This window comes from Peromyscus maniculatus, chromosome 11 (assembly GCF_049852395.1).
Source record: "Peromyscus maniculatus bairdii isolate BWxNUB_F1_BW_parent chromosome 11, HU_Pman_BW_mat_3.1, whole genome shotgun sequence".
NCBI lineage: Eukaryota > Metazoa > Chordata > Mammalia > Rodentia > Cricetidae > Peromyscus > Peromyscus maniculatus.
This window is the reverse complement of record NC_134862.1, coordinates 42,855,154-42,876,624: the sequence shown is the minus strand read 5'-3', so window position 1 is coordinate 42,876,624 and position 21,471 is coordinate 42,855,154. Positions and strand designations below refer to the sequence as shown.

The following is a 21,471-nucleotide window of genomic DNA, read 5'->3' as shown; positions in this document are numbered from 1 at the left end:
AGGCAGCTGGGAGGAGCCTGGGGACCAGCCCTTTACAATGACTGGGTAAGGGGAAGAAAGCAGAGGGGAGGGCAGAGGGGAGGGCAGAGACCCAGACCAGGGACAGCCACCTCGGTCTCCTCGCACGTCACCAATCCTTTTCAGACATTGCACGTTTTGAAAATAGATCTGCTCTTAAACAAAAGCACAAAATAGGTCTGCCTTAAAATAAATCTTTCCTCTCTCCTTCTTTGGATCAAAAGGCAGGGGGCGTGGTTTCAATGTGCTAAGAATGGCGTGGACAGAAAACAGGTCTGGGCAGGAGTTGAGAAAGGATTGACATCCAGACAAATAGATATAGATGTATATATATATTACATGGGTATCTATGACATGATCACTTCCATAAAACATATATTAAGGCATGTAAAGCAACATAAAGAGCCAGCTTTATGAAACACGGGATGAGCGGTGGAAGAGGCCCAGACGTTTCTTGGTATTTTATGTGTATTTCTAAAAATACCACTTTTTAAAAAAAGGAGAGACGAAGACAGGAAAGCCCTAAAAACTCTGTTTCTTGTGGAAGAGGGTATGGGGAGAGAGCTAACCTGGGAGCTGCTCCCACCTACCAGTCTTTAAGGAAGAAAGGGCAGGTTTGGGGTGCTTGGACTGTGTGGATAGGGAATGTCACCGAGGAGCACTTTCCAGGCCTGACAGGGTGCATATGGGTAGACTCCTGTGATCCAGAGTCCCTCAGAAGCAAGACAATCTCCTAAGCACCTGGAACATCAGTACCTGGCACACAAAAAGTGCTTGACGAGTATCTGTGGAATGAGCCGTCATCTTTACTTGCACATAAACTAGTAACTGTCCCAACCACGAAGGAGCAGCGATGGATCGACGGGAGATGATGCAGTTGTATCTTGGGACCACTGATGCTCAGGCTGAAGTCTCTGGGCAGCCAGTGCAGCAGGGCGGGCCTGGAGACTGGTGTCTGCATCCGGCCTTCCTTCACTGCTCTCTGGCTGCGTTCACTCAAGGTAGGTGGAATAGAGAAAGACTCTACTCCGTTCCCGTCTCGCCCTGTCCTGTCCTCCCTGGGTGGGTGGGTTATAAGAAAGCCCGGCCTCTGGTCCTGCTCTGGACACCTGAGATGAGTTAAGGACCCAGAGCCTGGCCTCACATTTAAATCCCCATTCCCTCCTCCTAGGGCTAACCCTGGGCAGGCCCACAGCACTCTCCAGGTTTGAGTGGGTCAAGATACTGGCGAGGTAAGGCCCCAAGGCTGACTGACAGACAGACGACAGATAGACAGACAGTAAGACAGTCCTCTCTGCCCATGACCCTCGGGGAGAGACGAACAGCAGGCCTCGACACAGATGGACCATCTCCCAGGCTATCTCACCCTAACACCCGCCTCCTCCACACCTTCCCACCAAGCACCTCAGCTGGGGCTGACGTGTGCCCGGCGAGTCCTCCTGGGCCACCCACTCCTGAGGAAGACGTGAACATACTTAGGTGACAGTCAGGCCCTCTGCTTGGCACTAACCTAAGGCTCCACTCTAGGGAAGACATTCCTACTCTCCCTTCCCATTCCCCCTCCTTCCTTACATCCCCACTGCTTGCGGAAAGCGTCCGACTTTCCCCTCCCTTCAGTCTCCAAGCCTCTCTCCTCTTCCGTCCGCTCCCACTTCCAACTTGCCCTCCGACACTGCGCAGACCTGCTGTCCTCTATCCACACCACCCACACCTGACCCCTCCAGGAACCCAGGGGCCACCCCCCCTGGCACTCATCATCTTCTCTTTGGCTCAAGCAGGGCAGCTGGTCTCCAGGGAAACCCATCAGCATCGCCGTGTCAAAGCCCTGGGCATCGCTGAGGCAGCTGGGACGGAAGGGGAGGAAGAGGATGGCAAGAGCTGGCCTCTCTCTCACTGTGTTGTGTGGGTTCCAAGGGGTAGACAGTCTGTCTTCACTTCCTGTCCTCACCCGTAGCCGAGGGCCTGCTCCCACCAGGACACGCTCTCCATCAGGTTAGGGTGCAAGAGGGCCACACAGTGCCATCCGGAACCGCACTTGAACTCCCTGTGACCGGGGCATCAGAGAGGATGACCCTTGGCCTTGCCATCCCAGGTCTTGCCTTCGAACTATGGCACGACAGTACAGGCTTCAGGACACGGGCAGCAGATGTGGCTTTCAAGGCATCCATGCTCCTTTCTGAAGCAGGCCTGGCCCCCAGCCTGGCTCCCTGGGGCATTCTCGCGGTGGGTGCAAGGGCAGGAAGCCAGGATGAGGAGCCGGCGTCCCGGATGTGCTATCAGAAGGTGGCTCTGTGGAGCTTCACAGCGTTGGCCTCGGCCAGGGCTTGCACTAGAAAAGAGAGAAGCGGGTGAGAAGAGAACGCGGCGCAACCGCACGCACGCCACGACAGGCAGCTTCTCTAGGGCGTGGGAAGCTTCATCACCAAGAGCGGAGGAGCCATCCCTTCCCCACCCCGGAGAGAGCGGAAGGGAGGGGAAGGAGACCGGTTCTTGCCCATTCCTAACACAAACTGCATGCTGCCAGGGGAGGGAAGAACAAGGCGAGGCTCTAGCACCGCCCTCAGCGACATTAGAGTCTGGGTGTGGGGACACAGCTTCTAGGGCCTTCTTAGGGTTCTGCGGCAGGATTGCCATGGATCTCGAGAGAGATGGAAGCTGGTGAGCAGAGGGGAAGCCTAGGGTGGCAGGAGCAGAGGCAGGGGCCAGGGAACTACGTTCCCCCCGAGCAGCAGACAGGTGTGGACTTTGCCCCGTTCCCTTCTGCTTGCAAAGAAGCAGAGTCGCTGGCATCGTCATATCTAAGCGGCAGCGTGGCCAGCCACGCGCAGCCAGTACCGCTTGGGAGACACCGGTGGCTGAAGCGGACAAATGGGGGGGACACTGAGCACAGGGTACCGGGGTGGGGAGAAGCAATGAGAGGGCGTAGATGACTCAATGGGGTGAGGGAGGGCCGCCCCCCTCCCTGGGGTGCATGAGATACAGTAGAAAAGTGCTTACGTCAGAGCTCAGACCCGCATGGTATGGCTGCTGTCGGCGCCCACGGGGCGTTCAGACGGTAGGGGGTTGACTGGTGGAGTCGGGGAAGCAGGGGAGGTGGGAGGGCTTGGGGTGGCACATTGCACTGGAAACAGAAATGAACAGGGCCGTGAATAGGGGACAAAGGGGACTGGGGAGGAGCCTGGGCACCCAGAGCAAGCGAGGCCACTCCCTGGGCAGGGAGTAAGGCAGGGAGGCAAGCAGAGAGAGAGGAGCTGGCCTGGGGAGCTGGCTCAAGCAGAGGCAAAGCCGTCTTTATCCCCAGGGTGCCATGGAGGCTAGTGAGGCCCCGCCCGGAGGGGACCCGGACAAACCCAGGCTCTGCTAAGAACCAGGGTGTGATGGTGCATGAGGCTGAACCCCATTCTGGGACAAAAACTCCCTTCCCATCCACACTGGTGCAGGATGGGAATGAAGGGGAGTCACTTCACACCATCTAAGGCAGTTCCCCTCATGATAATGATGAATAGTGCAGTAAAATCACACCAGTCCACAGCATCGGGTCACCTCTTCACAGCAGGACAGCCACCATGACCATCGTTTCCAAAGAGCATGGCTTCCTGATCTCTGTCAGTTTTGGTATGACCAAGGGCTCAGACGCAACATCCACGATCACGAGAGGCACGGCTCTGACCCACCCAGCAGAGGACCTTCAGTCTGCTCGTGAAAAACCACTTTGAACTTTAAAGCCGTGACCTTTGAACTGGTGAGATTTTACCCTATCATCATTCTTTCATGGGAAGAACAGCAACACGGAGAGTCCTCTAAGTGGCCACTGGACGCTCGCACATCCTCAGGATAGCCAAGGCAGAGGATGGCAGAAGGTCCTCGCTTGGGCTCAGAGAAGAACCAGACCTCAGCCACGAGTCACGCTGCATTTCCAAGATGTGACACTAAACTTCCTCGTCCTGGCTCCCCACCCAGGCATCACCTTCTCTGACTTCACCTGTTCAACACAGGGCCCATTCGGCTCCTATTATTGCTACATCCCCTGTGTGTTCATAGCCCAGGTTACTCAGGTGGACGTGAGATCATGCCTGCCTCACAGAATGCCATTTGTGCCTGGGATTCTGAACGCATCACACAGTTACACTCATTTTACACAACTTAAATATGTGTTTGTGCACATTCAAGCCTCAGTGTTTTCATATGACCCGACATTCTTGTCACATCATAGGCAAAAACACCCACAAATGCTTTCCATCACATTCATGTGCATGTCCGTATCACCAAAGGAGGAGGGTGACTTATGGGCTGTGTTCAGACTCAGTCAAAAACCCAGCAAGTAGGCAAGACGACTCCCTGGGAAGCCAAACAGATGTTATAACATCTGCCTAATGAGGCTCTCACAACCGACATGCAGAGTCCTGTGGAGTCCAGGCATTGTTATTCACAATTCTAATAGGTCTTGACCTATCTGTGTTCTGACCCACAGATTGGAAATGGGGGCTGGAAAAGGGGAGGAAAGAGGGGCGCTGAAAGCCCCTGTGCAGCTCTAAGAAGGACAAGTGAAGAGAGCCCCTTTTGTGGAAAGTAGAGATAACACGTAAGTTATAGAGATCACACTTAGTTACAGAGAGAGCCACACAGAGGGACTGCAGCTCCTCCGGGAAAATGCCTTCAACAGAAGCCAGGAGCATAAGGGTATTGAGAACAGTAGCTGAGGAAGAAGAAGGCGGTTATGCGAATGTTATCTCTTTAAGGAAACAGACACGCTAAGTATATATTAAGACTATGCCGGGCGTTGGTGGCGCACGCCTTTAATCCCAGCACTCGGGAGGCGGAGGCAGGTGGATCTCTGTGAGTTCGAGGCCAGCCTGGGCTACCAAGTGAGCTCCAGGAAAGGCGCAAAGCTACACAGAGAAACCCTGTCTCGAAAAACCAAAAAAAAAAAAAAAAGACTATATGCACTGAAGCAAGTTAGCTTCAGATGTGTAGCAAGTGGACATATTGGACAGGTGTGGTACAACAACGTATGCGCGTCTGCGTGTGTGAGTAGCCACATACATCTTTCATCTCTCACCTTGTACACAGACTTGTTCACAGTGCTACAGAGTGTACACAGTGCGCAACATATGGGATAGGCCACACACACACACACACACACACACACACACACACACACACACACGTTCCTATATTTGCGCTCGAGCATCCCTTCTACCTACAGACCAATCACCTGAACACACACAGACACACACCTGCAAACATTACCAGACACAGACGCTGCACACGACATCTGGGCCAGGCACACAGATTCAGAAATGCCGCGTCTTCTCATCGGATACACACTGAATCAGCAGGTAGCAGGGAGACTTACAGAACAGAGCACTCCTCACTGATTATGTAATTCCCGGCACACACACCCTTTAGCTCCATACGCCATGCCTGCAGTTCTCGGGACCTAGGCCCAGATGTTCTCCCTCCTAGTGTCCTGGGTATGAACCTACGCCCACACTGCATATGCCCAGGACCAGTCTTGCTCTGCGGCCTCTGGGCCATGGGCCAATGCTAGCAGGGTCAGCGGGCTAGGTCTGAGGTCTGGCCCTACCATAGCCATTTTTGAAATTTTGGGGGGTTTTGGCGGAAGCACAGCGACCGTTTGCTTTCGGCACACAGACCCTGAAACGTGAGCCCAAGTGTCGTCAGGAAAAATTTGATCGGCCCTAGAGGTTTGTTTTCATGAAACCCGGACTGCTGGGTAACAGTGGAGAAAGCCAGGTGCGTGGCAGGCCTGAGGGGAAGTTTTGGGGGGGTGCTGCCCTCTTGAAACAGGAAGTGCCTTTTGCCCAAAGCATGTGGAATTCTGGCTCAAGTTCAATTTAGGTTCAAGTTCCACTAGTAACTAAAGTAAGGGGAGGTCACAGGAGGCCTCCCTGGCCGCAGCCAAACTGGTTTGGTTGCCTTAGCTGCAGGAAAGGAGATGGTCCTGCCTGACTCAGGCCAGCTTGTGGAGAGCCTGTCCCAAGAGCACCTGCAGCCTACAGCCTCGCCCCCACCCCCCCAGCCCTTCATCCTGAAGCTCATCATTCCCTAAATGGCAGCAGGCTCTCGAGGGTTAACTGATGTCTTCTTTGTTGTGATTACAAGCCTCTGGTTGTAATGTGCATGTAGAGAGTTAGAGACAGACCAGAGGGTTCTTCATTGCAGCTTCAGCTCTTATTGATTCAAATAGGTCTACCCGCATCCCAGCATCCCAGCATCCCAGCATCATCCCAGCATCCCAGCATCATCCCAGCATCCCAGCATCATCCCAGCATCCCAGCATCATCCCAGCATCTCAGCATCCCAGCATCCCAGCACCGCCATTGTTACAGCACTCAAACCCCAGCTCTGTGCAAGGGGCTGCCATCGGCTGCTTCTGACACCCTTGCACTGGTCTGAACTGAAAGCAGGTGTTTTGGATTTTGCCAGCGAGGAAATGGAGGCTCGGAATGCCGTTTGTCACCAACACAAAGCACCACCCCTTCCACGGGGCTCCTGCCTCGCCAGGACTGCCGTAACTGCGGCCTGTGACCTGGCCTCTCTCATTTCTACTGGTCACCTTAAGCTGTGACTGATTTCATGTCACTCCCCCTAACTGTGGTCACCAAAGTTCACCGGTGGCCGTGGTGGTGCACACCAATAATCCCAGCACTCAGGAGCCTAAGCAGGAAGATCGAGAGTTCCAGGCCAGGCTGAGCTACATAGCCAGACCCTGTCTCAAAAACAAAACAAAATTAAATGCTCCTACTATGCGGGGATGAGCTCACTTCTGCCTTTCCTGTCCTCCCATTCCTACAGACTTCATTCAAGGGCCGGCTGCATTCCCCTCCTCCGGGGATGCTACTCTAGCCTGCGGAAGTTAATCCCGGTGACCTCAACACTATGACATCTAAGTGGGACTCTTGTGTCGGGTGTGAGGTCACTTCTTCCTCCTGTCCTCTTAGGGAATTTGGGTGGAGGGGTATTGGCTCCCAAGTCCTCAGCTGCTTTGCCATTTTGTCACCTTTCCGTGGTTCTGTTTGCATGGAGCAGGGAAGAAAATCAGAAGGAAACCCTGAACACCTGGCCTTCTCACCCGGGCGGGGGGAGGGCAAACACGCCCTGTGCTTCCCAAGGACGCTCCATCCATTTCTCCTCTCTGTGCTTTTCCAGGGTCAGATGGCTCTGAGTTCCCTGCAGCCTCTGATGGTGAGCATCAGCAAGAGCTGAGCCCCTGGAGGCCAGACGCTCTGGCCCCTCTGGACTGAGCCTAGCACAAACCCAGTGGCTTAGTGAATGCTCACGATGACCTGGCACCTCTCTGAGCCTGCCCCCCTGGCACACTGCACTTCCTCCCCTACACCTGGTCAGCTGGCGTCCCTGGCAGAGCGAGGCCCAGCCCCTCTCACCAGACAGCATGCGGCCCCTGCGGGAGGCCTCGGTCGCCAGGGCACAGGAGATTTCAATCCGCTTCTCCTGCTCCTGCAGCTGGCTCTCTGAGTCCTGGGGCACGTCCACAGAGTCCCCCTCGCCGATGGGCACCACGTTCTGCATACTGAAGAGGCACAGACACACAGACATGGAGGGAGGGGACAGCATGGTCCAGTTGGCTTGGGGTGGTCTGCAGCTGAGGTTGGCGGGGAGAAGCCAGGGGCCTTTGAGTATGCAGCCTCTGGTGCCCAGCGAGGCTGTCCCTAGGAGCGAGGGAGACCCTGGCCAGACTGTTGGGATCCCTACCCTCGATGCTTTCAAACGAATTGTCAAACGTTCAAGTGAACATGTGGGGCGGCCTCGAAGGGAGGGAGGATGAGCTGAGGCGCCCTCCATTTTGTGCACAAGCCCAGCAGGTCTTTCTGGGGCCCAGAGGCAGCATCCTCATTTCTGCCAGAAGCCTGGATATAGTCTGCTGCCCTTGGCCACTGCTTCTGTTTTTCTCTACCCCGGGGAGGCAAGGTGCCAGCCACCAAGACATCTAGCAGCCTAGGAACTTAGGTGCAGGGAGGGCAGCGAAATGGAGGCTGGCCTAGGCCTATCACCTGGACTTGGCAATGAGCGTCTTGATCCTCTCCACTTTCCTCTGCTTCTCCTTCAACTCCTCGGGGCTCAAGGGGGTGTCTGGTTCCAGGTCAATGTACCGTTCAGGAATGAGGACTTTGTCTGGAGTGGAGAGCTGCGGAGGAGGGCCAGAGGTCACCACCTGCACCACCACCACCACCACCCCACCCCCGCCACCACCCTCCCTCAGCCCCACCCTGAATCCACTCACCTCCTTACTGATGTCCACGTGATAGTGCTGGGGCTCCAGCTCCATTTTGCGAAGCCGGGCAATTTCCTCCCGTGGTGTCTCGTAGGCCTGGCCGCCAGGTTCCTCGGCCCTCAGGGCTGCCTCCAGGTTGGAGATGTCCACTTCGTGGATGCTGCGGTGACGGCGCACCTGGAGAGATAGCACTGTCGTGACCACCTCTCTTCTACCCATGTCTCCCTCCAGGCAGGTGTTACTATTCCTGCATCCTTGCCGCTGGCGAGCATCCTTGGCCAGGCTCCCACTGGCCTGCGCTGCACAGCCAACTCCTTCCTCTCTGTTCCCAGCACCTGCCCACAGCGAGGCCCAGAGGCACAACCTCTAACTATCTGTCAGTGCTCACTCCTGTACTTACACCTTGGGCAGCAGAAGCAGTGTGTCCCATATTGATTTCTTTTGTTGTTTGTTTGGTTTGGTTTTTTCTTTTTCTTTTTTCTTTTTTTGTTTTTCGAGACAGGGTTTCTCTATGTAGCTTTGCGCCTTTCCTGGAACTCGCTTGGTAGCCCAGGCTGGCCTCGAACTCACAAAGATCCGCCTGGCTCTGCCTCCCAAGCACTGGGATTAAAGACGTGCGCCACCACTGCCCAGCCCCATATTGATTTCTAATAGTCTGAAGCTGTGGAAGTTCTGAACTACTGACTTGAGCAAAACTGTATGAAGGCAGAATTTGCATCCAACTTTCTCTATTTCTGAAACTTACTGTAGAGAAAAGTTAAGTAGCTGCCTTGGCTACACCCACCTCTGCACTTAGAGCTGTGAGACCCAGCAGGCTCTCTGTTTCTCTTGACTTGATCTCCCTGTCTATAAAACAGGGGTGACAGATTTGAAATCACTGCTGCCACTGATGGGGTTAAACGAAGGAATATACTATGGCTGTCCTCAGGGTACCCAGGCCAATGCTCACTACACAGAATGTACCCAGAATCACATGAAAGTGATAGCTCTTTCTACATGATGGATTTTGCACTATTCTCTACCAAATTAACTTTCTGCTTTTTAATTGTGTGTGTGTGTGTAAGCACATTACATATAGTGTGTTTGTGGGTGCCTGCTGAGGCCAGAAGATGGTTTTAAGATCTCCTTAATTAGAAGGAGGCAATTGTGAACCATCTGATGTGAGTACCAGGAACTGAACTCCCGTCCTCTGTAAGAGCAGTAAGCGCTCTCAAACACTAAATGAATTTTTGAATACTTCATTTCAGCAAAAACATTCATCATCCTTTTTTTTGGGGGGGAGCATTACTTTTCATTAAACATAAAGCAGAAACATGGGCTGAAGGAATTCTATGTGTGTGTGTTGGGGGGGGGGGGGTATCCCAGGAGCCCTGCTAAGTTCTGCTTGGTCTCTCCTTCAAGCTCCCTGGCCCAGGCTGGCCATGGGCAGAGAGCAGCAGTATGGACAGATGGCAGACTCAGGCCTGTGGGCAGCTGGGAGGACATTACCACTTTGTAGGCAGGCCGGGCGCTAGGTTCCGGAGCTGGGCTGGCTGGGAGCTGCAGGCTCCTCCGCTTTTCCTTCATGGAGCCACTCTGATGCCGCCTCATCCGGTCGATCTGCTCCTCCACGCTCATCTTCACCTTGCCCTCTCCGGAGAACACAGCACTCTTGGGGCGCTCTTGCTGTAGTGAGGAAACAAGGCTCGGCCAGGTGCTCCCCACCCCACCAGGTTGCCCATGGCTCCAAGTGCCCCAAATATTCCTTCTGCAGGTAGCCTGCCCATAGAGGGCTGAACAATGGTTCCAGAGAAACATGTCACATTTATTCCGGCCCCTGGTGCCTGCAAAGGTGATTTTATTTGGAAACATGAGATCATCCTGAATCAGAGCTGACTTGGATCTGTCAGCAACTGTCCTTGTAAAAGACAGAAAAGATGACAACATGGAGCAGAAAGAGGGTGATGAAGATGGGGTCGGAGGCTAGAATGACTCATCCACATGCCAACACATGCCAAGTCCGATTAGCTGGATCCACACTAGGAGGGAGGCTGGATGGACCCTCCCTCAGCACCAGCAGCAGCGACCACCCACCCTGCCAGCACCTTCATTCTGGACTCCACACACAAACCAGGAACAGATTCCTGTTGTTTGTAGCTACATAGGGCATGGTGATTTGTTTCAGGAGCCCCAGGTAGCCTATAAAGACTGGGGTGCTAGGAAATGGGGTGCTAAGAAATACTCAGCATAGCAGAAGAGACTTCAGAATCAAGAAATGTGGAGAGGCCAGGAGAATTTTAAGGGGAACAATGAGGGAAAAAAAAATCCTAGATTTCATTGGTAGAAACGGGGACTTCAAAATGATTCTGGTGAGCTCATCAAGCATCTCGGGAGCCAGAAATAGTGATGGGCCACCCAAGAAGGCTTTGAAGAGATCCCACAATGGACAGCGTGGATCCCTTTAAATCTAGCAGGGCCACGTGTGCTTTTGAGAACGCTATCAGAACCAACTCTGCCAGTTTGTGGATAAAATGAGGATGTGGAGAAAAAGCTATCCGATTTCTGGGCATGACAGAGGCAAGAAATTGACTAACAGAGCTTCTTAGCTATAAATGCCAGGTACCCCCTCCAGAAAAGGTAGGCTGACCCTGAACGAAAAGCCCTGGCTACGGAAAGACCAGTCTGGCACCAAGGGCTGGTAGAACCTTCACCTACCCACAGGCAGGACAGTGAGCCCCAGAAGACTATCCTCAGGCCCTATAGCCTTGGATATAGGCTCCAAGGCAATAGCTCAGAGGTACAGCATTTGGCCAGCACACACAGCACTCTGAGGTTTGATCTCAGCATTGGCAAACAACAACTTGCTTGAGGTTGGAGATCCTTTTATTCCTTCTAATTCTCCTTTGGGACAAGAATGATTATCTTGGGGCCAGGGAGATAGCTCAGCAGGTGAGAGTGCCAGCTGTGCAAGACCAATGACCCAAGTTCGATCCCCGGAGCCCAGGTAAAAGGCTGGATGTGACCTGTAACCCCAGCACTACTACCCTGAAATGCGAGTGAAGATGGGGGATCACCTGGAAGTTCATGGGCCAGCAACAGAGAGAGACTCTTTCTAACAAGGTAGAAGGTGAGAACTGGTTCCTAAAACGTGTCCTCTGATCTCCATGCATGTATCATGGTACACACACACACCTGCACCCACCCACACACACACATACATGATGAAAAAGTAAATAAATTCTTAAAAAAGATGATCATAACAAACACGATCTAGAGTCCCATGCACACCTGCTAGACAGGATCCCGATGATGAGTTATGGGACTTATCTTCTTTGTGTGGGGTGGGGGTGCACGCGTGCACACGTTTGGGTGAGGACTCACTCACTTGTGCATGCATGTGCGGAGGCTGGAGACTGATTCCAACCTTCTTCCTCTACTGCTTCTCACCCTGCTTTTTTGAGACAGGGTCTCCCACTGAGCCCGGAGCTTACTGTTTTGGCTAGACTGGCTGGCGGTGAGTTCCCTGGCTACGCCTGTCTTTACACTCCGGAAGGTGGCTTTCAGGCCTGGCTTTTACAAGGATATTGGGAATCTGAGCTCAGGTTCTCAGGCTTGCAAAGCAAGAACTTTACCCATGGAGCCCTCTCTCCAATCCTGTCTGCCTTTGTTTCTTGAGACAGGATCTCATTCTGTGATCTAGGCTGGCCTAGAACTCACTGTGTAGCCTCAGCCTCTTAAGCCCTGGGGATACAGGCATGAGTCATCGTGCCTGGCTGGAGATGTGGGGCTTCTGAGCTAATAATAGTTAGACGAGATTTTAGTATTAAAGTTAATGATGTCATGAGTTGAGATTTTGGGGTTCCTGGAATAGAAGGAGTACTTTTTCAAGTGGAATGGCAAGAATTTGGCACTATAGTTGTTGAATAGTGATCCCCAAGATAAGTCTAAACCATAGCCCCTTAGGCCTGAGACTATGCCCCTTTTTGGAAACAGGTTTCTACAGTTGTAATTAAGAATCTGAAGATGAGGTTATCATGAATTTAGGGACCCCAAGTCCAATGAGGAGTGTCCCTTTAAGAAAAAGAGAGGACATACAGAGAAGGCAATGTCAGAGTGATTTGATGGATACTAAGCCTGGTGGGGAAACACTATTCACCGGGAGAGGCCTGGGACACAGTCTCTCAGCTTTCCAAAGGAGCCAACACTGGTGGCGCCCTGACTTTGGACTTCTGGCCTCCAAACTGGAAGCATAAAGTTGTGCTGTTTTAAGCCACGAGGCACATGTGGTGATGGGTTAATTCCCAGGAGCCCTAGGGAACTAACAGCACCCTGCACTCTGGCCTCTGTTCTCCCTGTCACATCCTATCCGGCCAACAGCATGCTCTGACAATGTTAAACACGTTCCGGTGTTTACCATGCTCCTCTCCCTTGACTCTTGACATGTCTGTGAAGGACCATTCTTCCTCCCACGGGGTCTAACTCCCTCCCTAGCTCTGGGTCTTGAGTGGTCATGACCACTGGGCACACGCCCTCAGAGCCTGCGAGCATGCACTTACCCGTGAGGAGAGGCCATTGGTGAGGCCATTGGTAGTCCTTCTCATTAATGCTGATGGAGTCATCTCTTCCTCAGCAGGAGATTTTGTCCGAGGGGGCACGATGCCAACTACAGTGAGACAGAGCAGACAGAGGGCCTTGTGGGAAGTCAGGGGCTAGAAGCCCCCTGCTTCTTAGGGAGAGGCCTGGTTGCTCTCTCCACCTAGGCTGAGGGTCGGTGAGCATCCTCCTTCAGCATGAGGGAGCACCTTAGCCTCACTTAGGCCAGTGTGGGCCGAAACATACCTTTGTTGAGAGCTGCCTGTTTCTCTGCCTCCACCTCTTGTCTGGTGGGCACAAGGCTGATGTCTCTGGGAGGATCCAGGGGTGATGTCTGGTCGGGGTCTTTCTTGTTTGGCTCATAGCCTGTTTTGGGCTGGGAAGGAGGGATGAAAAGATGGCTGGTGTTAGGGTGAATGCTAGATCTGGCCTCCTTAATGCCTTCTTTCAAATCCTTTAAGATATAAAAGGCAGGGAAATCGCACAGGTGCTGGCTAGCTCGTAGTGGGCCAGGGCGGCTCTTACCTATGTATCACAGACTGTGCTCTCTCGGGGATGAGAGCCAAGAAGGGTTTCCTATTAGGCTAATCAGGGAGGTCCTTGCCCAACCCAGGTATCTTGGAAAGTTTGAAGAAGTACAGATTGTGTGTGGGCTCTGGATCATAGGAGGAGTCACCAGAGGGGGCTGCAAATCCTAGGGTCTCTGGGGATCCTGCCGGGATCTGTGCAGACTAGGCAAAAAGAACCCGGTGGCTGGCCCTTGATACCAGGATTCCGGGGACGTGAAAAAGGCATTTGCTTGTGGGTCTGCAGAGCCTTGAGGCCTCAGACAGCCTCTGGGCAACCCCTTCCTATTGTACAGTCAAAGAGTCTGAGCCTCACTGGAAATTCAGGAAATAAGAAATAAGGCTAGAATCTGAAACCATAGCAATCGCCCAGCCAGAAGCCCAGGCAATAGGCAAATCTTGTCCATTTCCTGGTGTACCAGCTACAGGCAATGCCAACTCTTCTGCCTGTCTTACTGGCAAGGCCTCAGCTACACAAACTACATATAACGGAGTCTGGATAGACCATGGGTCTCCCAACAACATACAACCAAGTCCCAGTCTCATTGTCCACCTCTGTGTCCTGACTAAGGACCTAGGTGAGAGGCCCACAGGGGAGATGAGGGCCTGTGTCCTTCCTTACAGACTAGAAGCTCGTGAGACTCAGCGAGAACAAGACAGAGGCAGCGAGAACACAAGAGGACTGGAGTCTGAGTTGGGCAAGGGACAGAAAGGGCCTGGGATGGCACGGGGGAAGGTATGACTCCATGTCCTTTGGTTTAGTCACGGTGGTGGGGCTCTGCACCCACAGCCATCAGGATTGGGGAGGATTGTAATTCGCTTTCCATTGTTCACAGGAAGCAAGAGGGAAGATGGCCTGTGAGACTGTTGTTACCCAAGGGCGGCCCAGGAAAAATAGAGCTTTGTGGAAATGCGTGGGAAAACAAGCCCAGTGTCCTACACTGCCCCTCCCCGGGTCTTTGTCCCATACCGCACCGTCCCACCCTCCAAACCCCAAGGATGCTGGGTACCTGACCCCTGGCTGTCTCGCCACTGTGATGCCAGGAAGGGGAGTTGGGGTATGGCCAGAAGCGGCTCTCACTAGGGAGTGGAGGGACCGTGGGGGGAGAGTCCAAGGGGACGTAGGCTTTGGGGAGGGGCGGCCGAGGTGGGCCAGGTTCCTGAGGCAGAGAGAAGCCAGAGCGTTAGGAGGAAGGAGAGCGGCCACTGTGAGAGCAGAAGAGAGAGTTAGCAGGAGCCAGACAGCTTCATTCTATGACGCACACCCCAGGCCTGGGCACCGCACCCCAACCCCGGCCTGGCAGAGCTCCACACCCACTGACAGCCCTCTGCCTGGCCCTTAGGCCTTCCTCAACGGAGCCCCTCCTGCCCACCTCCCCACATCTCTCCCCGTTTTTCCAAAGCTCCCTCAGCACCGCCTCCCCATCACACCAGGACTTTCCCATTCTGTATCCCGGCCACCACCTTTCTTGCCTATACTCCATTCAGCCTCTCCCTGACCAGACACACCCTGGTCCCATTTAAGACCCACTCTCTCCTTCCTTGGAGTACCGGAGTCTTTATAGTGTGAACCACATGACTCATTACTGATACGCCACCCACGTCTCCTGTAGGTTATAGCCTACTATGAATTGGTCCCTGCTGGATGCTGGCTCTCTGAACAAAGGGCCTGGGGGGGGGGGCTGCCTGGGAACCTTTTCAAAGAGCTTCATTCCATCCCAGGAACGCTGACTGACCGACCGACTGACTGACCGACCGACCGACTGACTGACTGACTAGCAAGCAGCTCCCTGTGCTGACTGACCCTCAACCCCCCTCACCTCAGGACTCTCCTGATTTATATTCCCACCAAGTAGAGGGGAATCTTTGGAAGTCATCTTGGGTCTCAGGAAGACTTCCTTGTGAGGCAGCTAAATTTAGATGACAGGTGGAGACGGGAGTGGGTGCAACGGAAACCCCAAGGAAAGGTCATAAAACTTCTGGGAGAACAGTTCCTAGATACCGTGAACCCAAATACTAGGATGGGGCCCCTGGGGAAGAGGTGGGGAGACCGTGTGGTCAGGATCTGGCCTTCCTGCCCCCCCCCATGATCCTGTACTGTTCTCCCAGCTTACCTCGCTAGACCCTGGCTTGGTTGGAGATCCCTGAGAACCAGACACCATTGAAAAGGGGCTCAGGGGACTGGTAAGGCTGGCAGAGCTGAGAGGGCTGGCTGGGCTGTTGGAGCTATAGGTAGTTGAGGGGCCGAGTCCTCCTGGAGAAACAGAAGAGAGGGGTAAAGAGTGGAGGACGGTGTGGCGGGGTGTGCACATGGGGACAAGGGGCGGAGGAGGCAGGGGAGGCCCCCACAGTGTTAGGGTCACAGGCTGGCTCCTAAGAGGTCCTCGAGGCCGCGGACACAGCGTCGAGGTGGACACCACAGCCTCTGAAGTGTCAGGGTCAGCTCTAAGGTCATGCGTGGGTCCTTTAGTGGTAGTCGGCGGGGATGCGACGAGAGTCCAGGCATGGAGGTGCCTACCTCTGTGCTTGGCCGTGTCCGTGCCCCGAGACGGGTTGTTCTTCCTCAGCCCTTCCATCACGTCTTGGATCCTCCAGATCTCCTTCTGAATTTGCCGACTGAGCACCTCATTCTGGAAGAGCCGCAGTGTGACTCAGGATGTGCCCGGCCTGCCCTGGGCCTGGACCCCTCTGATCAGGAGCGTTTGGAATCCCCGTGTTCCTGCATACACACCCCTCTCCAGCATACATATCTTTCTTATGGGAAGTCTCTGCCTCTTTAGCTAATATAAAATTGTATCCCCCCCCCCGCCAAAAAAAAGCCAAGGGCTCAGACGCAAGAATAAGGAACCCCTACTGAGCCCCCACGGGGGACCAGGGGACATTTCCTGTTTTCCATGGGGCAAGACTTTCCAGTGGGTTTTTGTCTTTGGTCCTTTTTTTTTTTTTTTTTTTTTGTCTTTTTTTTTTTTTTGTCTTTTTTTTTCACATTCCAACAGCCTAGCCATGAGCTACATTCTACTACAGCTCACATTCTGAAATTTAACAGCTGCCACTTATTCTGTGTGCCTCGGTACCAGGCGCACTCCAAATGCTTTGTGTGTACTAACTCATCTCGGCTGCAGGACCAAGGTACCGAGAGGCAGTGGTTCCTGCTTCGGAGAGGAGAGAGGAGACTGTGTCCAGGGCCATGCTATGAGGAAGCCGCACAGCCAGGGTCTCAGGATGGGTCCTTCTGAGTCAGGAGTTGGTGCTCTTGCCCACGGCACGGCCCTCCTCCCTCCTAAAATGTGTGCATTTAAAGTGCAGCTGGACCTTGGGGTGTGGTAGTAGTATCTGGGTCCTCTGGGTCTCCACTTTACCCTGCCCAGCCTAAGGTATGGAGGTGAATTTTGTCATCAGGAGAAAAGCAGGGTGTTAACTGTATCTGAGGAACAGAGCTTGCAAACCCAAAGAGAAGAAGCAGGGCTTGGCCAGACATAAGACAGGGGAGAAAAACATAAACCAGAAGTCTCCAACATCTACCGCCGTCCTCCAAGCCCCGGAAGAGAAGCTCTGTTGTTCCTAAAGCCGTAGAGACGGCTCCTACAGTGCCAGCTTTTCCAGGGTCTTGGGAGGTATTTATATCCACATATCTGTTTTTAAATCCTTTCAGCCACAGAATATCCTGCTTCTAACCCAAGTCTCTTGCCTCATTAGTTCCAGCCCCTGTGAGTTGAGAAGAATATTCTCATGCTGTCTTCAGCCTAAAAGTATAGCCTTCAGTGGCCCGAGACAATCTGTTCTTCCTTATCTCTCCTCTCTCCTTCTCTCTCAGTGTCTCTCTCTATCCTTCTCTCTCCCCTCTCTCTCCCCTCGTCCACCTCAGGACCAGCTCCTTGTCTTATACTGAAATGGCTGAATCAAGAAAGGCAACCACTTTGTTGTCCTTTGCCACAAAGGACAAGGGAAGGGACAGAGCACATCTTTGCCCCCTCCCCCCATGCTTAGGGCTCCCCACCCTCTTTTACCTGGATGTCCAAGTTGAGCTGTTCCCAGAGGTCTTCATGTAGGGCAGAGACCTCAGACTCGAGGTTCTCATACACCACTGTGCTGTTGGTCAGAGCCTGCAGGGGGTGGGGGAGGATTACTAAATGTGGTAGTTCATCTCGACTGGATTTAAAATCACCGTAGACACACACCTCCAGGTGTGCCTGTGAAGGTGTTTCGGGGAGGGGTAACTGGGTAGGGGCGATGTGTGTGTGTGGCGCCATCACACAGGCTTAGGACTGGGATTGACTATAAAGGGCGTGGCGAGCTGAGCACCCCAATCCATCTCTGCTTCCTGAACGTGGGTGCAAGTGACCAGCTGCCCACCATACCCTCCCCACAATGGCGGGTGTGTTCCTTCAAACTGTGAGTCAAAAAAACCCTTCCTCGGTGTGCTGATTGGCTGGGGGATGTCTTTCCGTATGCTGTGAATATGTGTGGCTCCCATTGGATAATAAATAAAGCTGCTTTGGCCTCTGGCAAGGCAGCTTACAGGCAGGCGCGAAATCCAAGCAGAGATAGAGAGAGAAGAAGGGCGGAGTCAGGGAGACGCCAACCTGCCGTCCAAGGAACAATATGTAATGGGACACAGGTAAAGGCACGGAACACGGGTGATACACAGATTAATAGTAATGGGTTGAGTTAAGTTATACAAGCAAGAAGCCATAGGCCATACAGTTTGTAATTAATATTAAGCCTCAGAGTGATTATTTTAAAAGCGGCCTCGGGACTGCCGGACCAGGTGGGACTGAAGAAACTTCTGGCTACACTGATTCTCTCCCCATCGAGACCCTCCTTCTCCTCTGGGCTGTGCTTTCCTGGGCCACTGTGATTGGAACAAGCTGTGTGTGCGGAAGGATCTGCCCTTGTCCTCCTGGCTGGGCAACAGCCAGCCAGCCAGTGCCCTGCTTCCCCAAGGCAGAGGGCAAAGTGGGCAGCATACGGGCTGGATAAACCAAGGTACTCAGTAACCCTCAGCTACGACCCTGCCTCACAGGAACCCTGGTGCACACGCAGCCTGCGGGAAGTGAGCTTGCTCTCTGGGTGGAGACACTTTGGAATGAACGGGTGGGCAAGCTCGCTGTCTGCGCATGCCCCTGCAGCAGGAGTGCCCCTGCAGCAGGAGTGCCCTTGCAGCAGGAGTGCCCCTGCAGCAGGAGTGCCCTTGCAGCAGGAGTGCCCTTGCAGCACTCTGCTCTTACTGTCTCTGGAGACAGCCGGGTCAGGGCGGCACAAAGGGAAGGTCGAGGGCCACAGCCCCTGCTCCCGGGCCGTTACCGTGGTCGCCTGTGACAGCTCCACCCGGATGTTGATGAGCTGGTTCTGTAGAGACTCCTTTTTGTGCAGCAGCTTCTCTGGGTAGGCAGGCTGGCTCCCGAACATCTCCAGCTCCTGGTGGGTCCCCATCAAGGCACTCTCCAGGCTCTCCTAAAGAAAGACGGGGATGGCGTGAGCTGCCCCCCAGTGACCCTCTCTAGATGCCTGAGCTCCCAGCAGCTCCATCAGGCAGCTTAGCAGAGGTTATCCTCATACTGGCTACTGTCCCTTGGAGATAAGAAGTCTAATGAAGAAAAAGTCTCTCGCTGGGCAGTGGTGGTGCACGTCTTTAATCCCAGCGCTAGAGAGGCAGAGGCAGGTGGATCTCTGTGAGTTCAAGGCCAGCCTAGGCTATAGAGTGAGTTCCGGGAAAGGCTCCAAAGCTACACAGAGAAACCCTGTCTCAAAAAAAAATAAAAATAAAAAAAAGGTCTCTCAAGCTTTCTAAGGACAGAGATGGCATCTCACACCATCCCCATGCCACAGAGATGGCATCTCACACCATCCCCATGCCACAGAGACGGCATCTCACACCATCCCCATGCCGCAGAGACGGCATCTCACACCATCCCCATGCCGCAGAGATGGCATCTCACACCATGCCGGCCCCGTCTCTAAAACACCCCAGACTCTCACCTTCTCTGCACGCAACTGCTGCACCAGCCGGTCCTGCTCCCTCACCACCTTGTTCTGCTCACACAGCTTGCCCAGCAGCTTCTAAGGGTCCAGAGGGGAGAAAGGAGGAGATGAAGGGCATGCTTTGGTGGGGACTTGGGAATCGGGTTGGCGGGACCTGGCCTCTGCATACCGCCACTTTCCCCAGCCAAGGAACCTGGGCCTTCACCATCACCTTGGAGGCTCTGGGAAAGAGCATGATGGAGCTCTCCATCTTAGGAAACACGATACAAGTGGAGGAAGTGGGGGAGTCAAGTGCATCCCTATCCTGCCGTGGGGGTACGGTGCCCAGAAGCCTGAGAGGACAATATGGCCTCACCTCCTTGGCGCAGGCAGGGGCCAGACAGGGTATGGGAACAGGTAGTCTTAAAAGGGCCCCAGTCTCTCTTTTCCTGAGATTCTGAGTTCTCTTCCTCTAAGGCAGTGGTTCTCAACATGTGGGTCATGACCCCCATGGGGGTTGCATATCAGATATTTGTATTACAGTTCCTAACAATATCAAAATTACAGTTACGAAGTAGCAACAAAATAATTTTATGGCTGGGGTCACCACAACACGAGGAACTGTATTAAAGGGTCGCGGAATTAGGAAGGCTGAGAACCGCTGCTCTAAGGTCTCGGGACGGCTGACGGGATCCCCTCTTAGTGGGTCCTTGCCTGAACCTCCCTCCCAGGCCTCTGCCTGGGTCTCCTGCTGAAGCAGGATCAGTGGTGGTGGAGAGGCAGGAGGCAGAGCCCACTCAGTTCTGAGGAGTCTTTTTCTCTCTAACTCATGTCTTCCCCTCGGTCCTCTTTCTACTGAGCCAAACCTTGCCCTTTGGGGCCTTTCACCTCAAGGCCTTTCCCATTGGCTACCTATTTTGTCCTTGACCCACTCATTGGTCACGTTCAGTCAATGAATCAGATGTTGCCGTCTGGTGCTACGTGGAGCCTCCCACTGCATGAAGCTCCTGGAGGGCAGAAGCAGGCCATACTCTCTTTAGCATCTCACGGTGTCTAATAAAGGCTGGCACGAGCATCTCACGGTGTCTAATAAAGGCTGGCACGGAGTGGACTGACTGGTTTACCATCTAACAAAGCTGAAGTCTTGGCCCTAAGCAAACCCCACTGATGGAGAGGGGTCCACGGCTTGGTAGGGAAGCCCAGGTCCAAAGTGGGAGGTAAGGCAGTGCGATGTCCAAGAAGAGAAGGGGATGGAGGGGGAAGCAGATGGGATGCTGTGTTTGTGGTCCTGATGAGAGGACAGGAGTCAAATGTATGAAACGCCACCAGCAGAGGGGGTAGGGAGGATGGAGAAAAGCCCCATAGGGGGAAAGCAAGGATGAGGAGGACAACATGATTATGTCGTAGCCAGGAGCAGGGAGAGCTGCCCTTACATCCGTGTCTTGCTCGTTTAACTTGAAGGTGTGGAGGCCGTCCCGGAACACCTCTGGGTATGCAGGGACCTGCAGGAACATGAGGGCGGTTACTGCAGCAGGAGCCAGATGAGGCTAGGTGAATGGGGAAAAGCTGACATCACAATCCTGCTTCATTTCTGCCAGAGACCACTGCCCATCGCGCCTGATGCTTCCGTGCCAGCAGGGGCTCAGCTAATTCTACGTCCTGTGGCCGGGAAGTCTGTGATGGCACAGTCTATAGACTTCATCCTGATTGTCCGTGGCTGATTCTGGAGAGGTCAGAACTTGGCTGACCACAGTGACCTGTGTCTCCTGTGCCCCGGGGAGGCCCTGCTGGAAGGTAGGGCTCTCGATGGCAACATCATGAGAACAGCCGTGACTCCTGGGCAGTTTGTAGGGACAGCGTGTGAGAGCATGGCAGGGATAAGCCACCAGAAACCTGGAGAACTGCAGTCCCCGTAAACTGAATGCACCAATCACAGAGCCCGCTCTAAGCCAGGACTGGCAGGATTCCAAAAGCATCAGGGGAGCCAGCTAACGCTGCCTTGTCTTGACAACCCAGCAGCCATCGTAACACAGTGTTTCACAAACACTCGATATCCTCCCTTCATGCCCCAGCCCCAGGAATATCTGTCAAGAACCA

General features: G+C 53.7%; 1 protein-coding gene across 50 annotated transcripts in view; it reads right to left on the bottom strand.

The window, feature by feature from the left end:
• Nucleotides 1-335: 335 nt before the first annotated feature.
• The window catches only part of Plekha6 (pleckstrin homology domain containing A6), a 139,162-nt gene continuing 118,026 nt past the window's right edge, over nucleotides 336-21,471 (bottom strand). For 18 of the 50 annotated variants that reach the window (XM_015986721.3, XM_015986726.3, XM_015986722.3 and 15 more), the window contains 15 exons: nucleotides 20,808-20,876; nucleotides 19,393-19,473; nucleotides 18,718-18,867; nucleotides 17,421-17,516; nucleotides 15,932-16,043; nucleotides 15,528-15,667; nucleotides 14,424-14,573; nucleotides 13,094-13,223; nucleotides 12,811-12,917; nucleotides 9,764-9,940; nucleotides 8,285-8,452; nucleotides 8,055-8,188; nucleotides 7,428-7,573; nucleotides 3,016-3,139; nucleotides 336-2,347 (listed from right to left, as the gene is read on the bottom strand). In XM_015986721.3, coding sequence (XP_015842207.3) covers nucleotides 3,024-3,139; nucleotides 7,428-7,573; nucleotides 8,055-8,188; nucleotides 8,285-8,452; nucleotides 9,764-9,940; nucleotides 12,811-12,917; nucleotides 13,094-13,223; nucleotides 14,424-14,573; nucleotides 15,528-15,667; nucleotides 15,932-16,043; nucleotides 17,421-17,516; nucleotides 18,718-18,867; nucleotides 19,393-19,473; nucleotides 20,808-20,876 — 1,776 coding nt within the window. In that variant the 3' untranslated portion in view covers nucleotides 336-2,347; nucleotides 3,016-3,023. The remainder of the gene's footprint in view (nucleotides 2,348-3,015; nucleotides 3,140-7,427; nucleotides 7,574-8,054; nucleotides 8,189-8,284; nucleotides 8,453-9,763; nucleotides 9,941-12,810; nucleotides 12,918-13,093; nucleotides 13,224-14,423; nucleotides 14,574-15,527; nucleotides 15,668-15,931; nucleotides 16,044-17,420; nucleotides 17,517-18,717; nucleotides 18,868-19,392; nucleotides 19,474-20,807; nucleotides 20,877-21,471) is intronic. The other 32 variants (XM_015986730.3, XM_076547385.1, XM_076547386.1 and 29 more) reach the window with 8 other exon arrangements.